General features: G+C 44.2%; 1 protein-coding gene across 2 annotated transcripts in view; it reads right to left on the bottom strand.

Annotated features, from left to right (window-relative positions):
• The window catches only part of Trap1 (TNF receptor associated protein 1), a 42,242-nt gene that overhangs the window by 21,790 nt on the left and 11,782 nt on the right, over window positions 1-8,670 (bottom strand). Inside the window, exons 2-4 of one of the 2 annotated variants that reach the window (XM_023711538.1) lie at window positions 5,570-5,743; window positions 4,121-4,203; window positions 2,945-3,085 (exon numbers count right to left, since the gene is read on the bottom strand). In XM_023711538.1, coding sequence (XP_023567306.1) covers window positions 2,945-3,085; window positions 4,121-4,203; window positions 5,570-5,743 — 398 coding nt within the window. The remainder of the gene's footprint in view (window positions 1-2,944; window positions 3,086-4,120; window positions 4,204-5,569; window positions 5,744-8,670) is intronic. The other variant, XM_023711539.1, reaches the window with a different exon arrangement.

The raw sequence follows: 8,670 nt of genomic DNA, 5'->3' as shown, positions 1-8,670 counted from the left end.
TTTTTTTTTTTTTTTTCCAGAACTGGGGATTGAACTCATGCCCTTACACTCGCCAGGCAAGCGCTTATTCTACTGAGCCATCTCCCCGGCCCCTCCTGTAACACTTGTTATGGAGGTGAGGCCCTATCCACCCACCCTGTCTCACTCTGGTTCCTTCCTTTGGTGGCTGTCCTGGCAGGTGCAAGGACTACAGCTCCTCGGGAGAAGCAGGTAGGGAAACACTTGCTGCCCTCACCACTACTTTCCTAAGGCAGCTGCAGCTCCCACTGGGGGCTATAGCTCTTCCCCTCCCACAGCAGGTTGCTGTGCTCTCAATGTTAGGGTCCACCAGGTGAGTTAATGTCATGACACCATTGTCTGGGAAGTCATCAGGTCATGAATAGGATTAGTGAGTGCCATTGAAAAAAGAGGCCTCAGGGCCGGGGAGATAGCTCAGTAGAATAAGTGCTTGCCTGGCAAGCGCAAGGTCCTGAGTTCAATCCCCAGTACCGCAAAAAAAAAAAAAAAAAAAAAGAGGCCTCCAAGCCAGGCATGGTGATGCAAGATGTAGGAGGATCACCTTGACTGTGAGGCCAGCCTGGGCTACAGGGTGAGTTTAAGGACAGCCTGAACTATACCTCAATACCTCATTCTCCAAGAAAAGAGGCCTCCTGAGAGCTTGTTTGTCCCTTCTACTAGCTGAAAACACACAGAAAGACACCACATCTACTAGTAACTTGACTGTGAACTTCCTAGTTTACACAGCTATGGTGAGCAGCTATTATTTATAAATTATGTAGCCTGCTGGGTATGGTCATGCACACCTGTACTCTGAACAACTGGGAGGCTGAGAAAGGAAGATTATTACTGTAAATTCAAGGCCAACTTGGGCTACATAGTGAGACCCTGTTTCAAATAAACTAACTAAGTAAAATTACCCAGGTTAAGATATGTTATAATAGCAGCCCAAACAAATGAAGACACAGGCTGAGGTACCTGTGAAAACACAAGGAAGGCTACTTCCACTTCAGAGTCTGATTGGGTCCCCTTTAGAGTCCCTCTCTTTCCATCATCCTCAGTGCACCTAGCTCACCCTTGCTATGCCATGCAGAATACCCTAAACAGGCAGTGTGCCACCAAGCTGCCATGAACTTTTGAACTGGGTAAAAAGAACAGTTTCTACTTGGTTTTTGGAGGCTGCTTAAATGTTTTATTCTGAAGACAGCATACAGGGAGATCTATGGCCCTGTGATCAGCAAAGAACACACAGGTACAGTACCAGACAAACCTTTCAATAATATTCAATCAATAACACAAGATGAGACACTTGAAGGTACCAAATAACATCACTGGCATTACTGCAGTGCACTCAAGCATGTGCCACAAGTCCTAGGATCCAATAGATGGGACACCAAGATACTTTCTAGTGAATTTTCTCTGAGATACTGGCAGGAAGATCCCCACACCTGCCCTGATATATTTATTGTGAACATATAATAATTACAAGAATAGTTTAAAATTAGTTTCTAGTTGGCATTAGTCATTAAATATAATTTATTTCTTTCTTTTTTTGATACAGGATCTTGCTATGTAGCTCAGGCTGGCCTTGCACTCACTATATAGCCAAGGCCTCCTTCTCAGCCTCCTGAGAGCTGAGATATGTACCAACACAGCCAGCTGAAACATAAGTTACACTGAAATGTTCATTTCAATATACCAGAACCTTCAACAAAATCTTAAAGGTTCATGTTAGACTGATGTAAAGAAAAACTATATTTAATAATTCCTGGTTTTGATGCATTTTTTATCTTTTCAAACTGAACTACAGACTCATTGCAATCCCAATGGAAATCTACAAGTTTTATAGAAAATGACAAGCTGATACTAAAATTCATACAATTCAGAAAACCTCGTCTTTCCCCCCTACTACTGCTGGGGATTGAACCCAGAGGGCACCAGGCTACATTCCTAGCTCTTATTTTTTTTTTTTTTAATATTTATTTATTTTTATTTATTACATTTATTTATTGTGTGTGTGTGTGTGGCCAGCTCAGCCCACCAGGGGGCGGGGCTGGCTGGCATGTGGTGCTGGGGATCGAACCGCGGTCCCTATGCTTTGCCAAGCTTGTTTCAAGTAGGTGCTTTAGACCACTGAGCCATCTCTCCAGTCCCCCTAGCTCTTATTTAGAGACAGAGTCTTGCTAAATTTCTCAGATAGCCTTAAACTTGTCATCAGTCTCCTGAGTAGCTAGGATTACAGGTGTGCACCACTCTGCCTGGCTTGGAATATTCTGAAGAACAATGTTGGAGAATTTATACACATAACTTTAAGACTATACTTACTGGGCTGGTGAGATGGCTCAGTGGTCTAAAGCACCTACTTAGAACAAGCTAAGCTGAGCAAAGCAGAGGGACCGCGGTTCAATCCTCCAGCACCACATGCCAGCCAGCCCCGCCCCCTGGTGGGCTGAGCTGGCCACACACACACACATAAATAAATAAATAAATAAATAAAATTAAAAAAAAGACTATACTTACTATAAAGCTATAATAGTAAAACAGTATGACATAAGCATTTCAGGGTGGATAGAATATACAAATCAAAGAAACAAAATTCCCCAGACAGCATCACAGGGGACATGCCACTTGTTTTTTGACCAGGTCCCAAAACAATGCAGTGGGGATGAAAGTCTTTAAGTATCTACTTAATGACTGTAGAGCCACATGAACACAATCAGTCTCAACCTTGACCTCACAATGCATGAAAACATTTGCTTGAAATAGTACATAGATCTAACTGTAGGCACTGAAGGACTAGAAAAGATGGTCAGTGCCTCCTGAGCCAGACACAAGCAGAATGTAGTGTGAACTCCCTATGTCAGCACGTGAGTCACAACCACTGATCCCCATCCTCTGGTGATCTGCAGCCAAGATGTCTGCCATACACCTGAGCCCTGAGAAGTACCTGGATTGTGATGGTTCCTTTTTCAGTATCAGTCTTCAGGTGAATCTCCATTTCTGGCAATGTTTGGCCATCAGACACCAGTTTATGGCGCAGTTTCTCCAGGGCGTCACTAGCATTGGAGATGAGCTCCCGTATAAATACCTATAGAATTAGGAGGAAGGAGGGTGAAGGACTTTGTGGATGTGGCTGACTAGCTGTGTCAGAGATCCACCACAGAATACTCAAGTCTTCAGACACAGACTCCCACTGTAGTCAGGCTGCACAATCCCTACAAGGGGAGGACTCGCCACTTTTCCATTCAGGATATTCAGTCAAGCCTAAAGTTATGTGTCCACCTGTTAACTCAAACTTAAGAAGAATCCCTGAGGGGACTGTTTCCTTCCAAATTCTTGCACAGAGATGACACTGGCCCCCTGCCCAACTCTTTCCTACTCCAAGAAAAAAGATTTACTGCTTCATTTCATCTAGTGCAACTGATTAAAGACCAGCACCTCCACCTTTCCATAGGAAAGGTGGCCTCAGCTCCTATAGTCCTCTCTGGATATAAAAGGCAATTTCAACTCACACAGAGTTCCCATTCAAGTGCCATAGCTCATGAGGCAGACTGGCAGGTGGGTGGCCAGACAGAACAAGACCTGGACACATAATCCTAAAAAGCCCCTTAGAACTTGGTAATATTATTCTTTATTTTCTTCAAGATCTTCTTAGCATTCCAGCAGTTGTCAGTATGGAACTGATAGCCTATGTGATCTTCACTACTTTTTTCAAGTCTGGTAACCACTAAATGAGTTTTAACTTCTATACCCCACATAATGCTGGACTATCTTCTTCCTCAACTGCTGACTCCTCCTATACCAGGTAAAGAGGCTCAAAATGAACATACGGGCCCTGAGCACCTTGACAACAGAACCCCATGACAGTGACTGGGGGATTTAGAAATCAGCAAAAATCAATTAACTTTCAGAATCATTCTGGCTCAAAGAATCATCTGGATACACTTATTCATGAAACCAAAACAGTTTTGGAAAAATATTCTTACTAACAGATTAAAATCAACCCTATTCACAGCTTAACACATTTTCCCAGCTAATGCAGGGCCCACACTTTCCCTGGGATTGTTGAAAGCAGTTCTGCCAGAACACTTGTTAGCCTTGGAGTTGTAAACATGCATACTACCTCTTTTTCTGAGTATAAGGAACAGGCCACAATGTCCAACAGCTTCTTTGTCTCTGCCTGGAACTCATGTTTGGAGATAGAACCTGGTGATGAATCACAGATACAACCAATAAGATTTCAGTTCTATATTTACGGAAGAACATACTACATTCTATTCAAAAGGAAGTTGCTGGGCTGGTGAGATGGCTCAGTGGTCTAAAGCACCTACTTGGAACAAGCTAAGCTAAACAAAGCACAGGGACCACGGTTCAATCCCCCAGCACCACATGCCAGCCGGCCCCACCCCCTGGTGGGCTGAGCTGGCCACACACACACAAAATAAATAAATAAATTTAAAAAAAAAAAGGAAGTTGCCAAAAAAAAAATCCTTCTCAACTTTTGAGGGGTCTGCCAGTTAGCTCAGTTGTTTAAGTGCCTGCTCACACAAATCAGTCAGATGCACGATACTGTGGTTCTAGCCCTACCTCTACCTGCCTTACCAGCTCCGCCCTTAAGGCAGCCTGAGCCAGAAAAAAAAAAATCCTCAAAAGGAGGTTTAAGGGTCTGAATTATAAACATCTATAAAGAGCAAAGCAAAAAGTCAAGGGGCAGCCAAATAGCTCAGCAGACTAAATTGCCTGCTTAGGCAGAGCACAGCGGTGGGGGTGCAATCCCTCAGCATGTTGTGCAGGTCCCAACCGCTGAGATGGTGACTGAGACTGGGCGTGGTGTCGCGCCTGTAATCACAGTGCTTAGGAGGCTGAAAATAGGAGAATCACGAGTCTGATCTGTGTAGTGAGACCCTGTAAACCCTGTACTAAATACATTAAAAAGAGAGAGAGCAAGAGAGAAAAGACAATAGGAACAAAATTTCTCAGATGAGGTCTCAGGAGCAAGATACCTAGTGGCTCCTTTCTCAGCTGAGGCCAAATGCACCTCTAGTAGTCCACAGTTCTCATGAGCTCACACAGGCCTGTCCTAACAACCAGACCTTGTGTTATTAAAAAAAAAAAAAGAAAAAGAAAAAAGGTAGTGTTCTAATAATTTACTTAGAAAGCAAAATAAGAAAACCTCACTTTTCTTCTTAGCACTTCTTTTCATCTCCCTTAAAAGCCAGAAATGGAGCCCCTTTGGGCCTGGCTCAGGAGTCTGCCTTTCCACAATGCAGAACACAGTCCTGCCAAGAGGGGCCAATGCTCATTTCCTGTCCAGCTTCCCTGATTGCTAGCAGATGTGCCATGTCCTGCCAATGGGCAGATTCCTCAGTTACCACCAGAGGGGGCAAGATGCACCAGAGAGAAGCAGAAGCTCCTAATTGGCAGGGAAGGGAAATGGATACTATGATCTGGGACAACCCAGGCTTGAGTGCTGCTGAGGTCAGGAGGTACTGCTTCTACCTTAAACTTGTCCCTTGAGAGCTGGCAGTGAACCAAGGAAGGCTATGCAGATCCGCACTGGCTGAGCACTTACCCTGCACCGCCTCTGTGCTGCTTATGATGGAGTGCAGGGGCTCCTCCTTCTTGTCCTCCGCAGCCTGTGTGCTGTATGGCTGTTTTGCATAGAAGCTAGAAGCCAGCTGCTGCCAGTGGCTCCTGAGCTGGACTGTGGACCTCTGAGGACACAGAATTGGTTTTCCTGAAAAAACATAAATGGATTACAGTTAATATTCAAGAGAATGTCCTAATTCATCTACATCTAGCCTGCAGTTTAAGAGAGGAATGAAAAGTGATAAATGTTAACATAGCTGCTACTGTTTCTTTTCTTTCTTTTTTTTTTTTTTTTGGCGGAACCAGGGATTGAACTCAGGCCCTTGCTTTTGCCAGGGAAGTGCTTATTCCACTGAGCCATCTCCCAGGCCCCAGCTGCTACTGTTTCAATATGAAGTCTGGTAACATTCCTTAAACTTGTCAAGTATCAAGTTAAGTATGTTTTGCCGCAATGAATCCTCTGTTCTACCTGGTAACCAGGAAGAGGATCATACTTATTTAGCAAGACATCCTTCAAGGACCCAGAAGCCTCCTGGAAGAGCACAATGAGATAAGATGCAGCTCAGCTGACGTGCCTCCACCCTATGCTGTCTATACTCCTCCTCAACCTTCAGTGCCACAGAAACCACACAGACCCTGCACTGTACCCAGTAGGCAAAACTGAGTCCCGGCACTACTTGCCAGCCCCACATGCCAGCAGTCAGGGCCCCAAAGCTGCTAGACAACTATCCACTGGGCACTAGTCTCAAGGATATGTAGTCATTCAGTAGGACCTTCCTTGTAGACAGCGAGACCTCAGTGAGTACACAGTGCATTCTGTAATGGGTGGAAACAGTGCAGAATGACCTGAAATAAAGAGGTTTTTAAATTTTTTTTTTTTTTTTTGTCTTTTTAACCAGGGTTTCACTATGCAGTTCAGGCTGGCTCTGAACTCACTTTGTAGTCCAGCCTGGTCTCAAACTTGTAGCAGTCCTCCTGCCTCTGTTTCCCAAAGGCTGGGATTACAGGTATGCACCACCACATCTGGGTAAATAGATTTTTTTATTTTTCCAATTAGGTTTTATTAGTACATTTTAGATATACATAATGATCACAGTCATCATAGAGAATTTGTACCTATACATGATATAACTTATTTTTTATGCTTATTTTAATAAGTAGGTTTTAAAAACTAAGCTTCTAGGGCCAGCCAGATAGCTTGGTGGATTAAAGCGCCTGCTTAGGTGGGTGCAGGGATGGGAATTCGATTACTGGAGTCCCATGCTGGCCCCAACCCTGGGGCACACTAAGACAGTGACTGAGACTGGGCATGGTAGCCTATGCCTATAATCCCAGCACTTGGAGGCTAAAATCAGGAGGATCTGAAATGTGGTGAGACCCTGTAGAATCTATACTAAATATATAAATAAAATAAAAACTAAGCTTCTACATCCCCAAAAGATAATTTTTAAAAAATCCCATATTCTTTTGGCTTATATTTGGACTTAAACACAACCCTGAGCTGCTTGGCCACTGTTATAAAGTATGTGTGAGGTCTAGAATAAAGATGTTAGGAGGACCTGAGTTTAGCCTCTGGGAAGGGACGGGATCTGGATTCAAGTTCTACCTGTAACACTATGACTCCAGCACATCCCACTCAGCCTGAGTGCTTGGCCCAGAACATATGGCTGAAGAAACTTTCAGGAAGGAGGAGCAGAGGCCAGGAACAGCTGGCAGTGCTCTACCTCTTCTGAGTGCCACAAGTATTTAGAACAGCCTCATACCTGATGCTTGTGCATGGTCCCTCTTACTATTGTCTACTTGGCAGCTCCCTACATCACACAGAAAGACCAGGGATGGGCCTCTCAGGGTGGTCACCCAAACAGTGGCATCTTCACTGTCTTTCCCCTGCACTGGCCATGTGGCTTAATCTGCTCTCTTGCCCTTGAGACACTATCCCCATCCAATCCCTCATTCCTTACACCACAGTGAGTCCAAAAGCTTTCCCATCACTGTCCTAGCCTGTGATCCACCCCTTAACCTCTGCATAATCTTTTTTTTTTTTTTTTTTTTTCCAGAACCGGGGATTGAACTCACATAATCATCTTCTGATAGCAGTATCACCTTACTTCCCAGAAGACATAAGATTTAGTCCCGACTACAGTCATGTCACCATGAATAGCTCTAGGCTGGCACTCCAGCCCATTCATCCCATAATCCTTGAATCCTACCTTGCCCTCCAACAGGTGTGCATAGGCCCCTGTGCCTATACTGGGTGGTCACACTCATGCTCCCTCTTCACTGAGGCCTCACCTCACACTCCTTCCACCATTGAACCAAGTAACACAGAGCATACTTCCTATGTTCTTTCTTGTACACCTGCCCAGGAACAGGAGACAACACTGTAAATCCACAGGAAAAGGCTAGCTTTCCACGCTAGTGGATCTCTCCCAGAGGCCAGCCATCCTTGGTCCACCTTGTCATCAAAGATTTCCTGAAGGCCATTTGCTTCTCTTTCTGTCCCATCCTTATTGTGCTGGGAGGGTCTTTCCGTCATCACTACTCATCTCAGGCCTCCAAAAGCCAAGGAGAATATTCCTTCTCCACCTTGCTTGGCTGAAAGCATCCCATTCCAAAAGGAAACCTTGTAAGGTACTGCAGTAACCCCAAGAACATAACTGAATGTACACTCCATACAGAGAAAGTTTCAAATTTTCACATATTTATTACTGAATTAGCCTACTGGTACAGATCATAGAAACAAACAAAAGAATCAGATTCCCAATAAAAACATCCATCCAGATGTGGTGGCACCAGCATTCAGGAGTCTGAGGCAGGAGGGTTGCTGTGAGTTTGAGGCCAGCCTGGGCTACATAGTGAGTTCATGTCCAGCCTGAACTACATGGCAAGACCCTGTCTCAAAAAAAACCAAACAAACAAAAAACCCACCACAACTAAACAAGTAATATAGGAATACAAAATAAGAAAAGTGGCAAAGTTGCATAACTATTTGGACACCATAAGTACCTTGAAAGAAGACAAGAACAACTAACCTAAGAAACTTCACAAAATGATGTTTTGGGGCTGGGGAGATGGCTCAGTAGA

The sequence above is a fragment of the Octodon degus genome, unplaced genomic scaffold (genome assembly GCF_000260255.1).
Source record: "Octodon degus isolate 3935 unplaced genomic scaffold, OctDeg1.0 scaffold00021, whole genome shotgun sequence".
Taxonomy (NCBI): Eukaryota; Metazoa; Chordata; class Mammalia; order Rodentia; family Octodontidae; genus Octodon; species Octodon degus.
The sequence above is the reverse complement of the archived record's forward strand: the minus strand, read 5'-3'. Positions and strand labels throughout refer to the sequence as shown.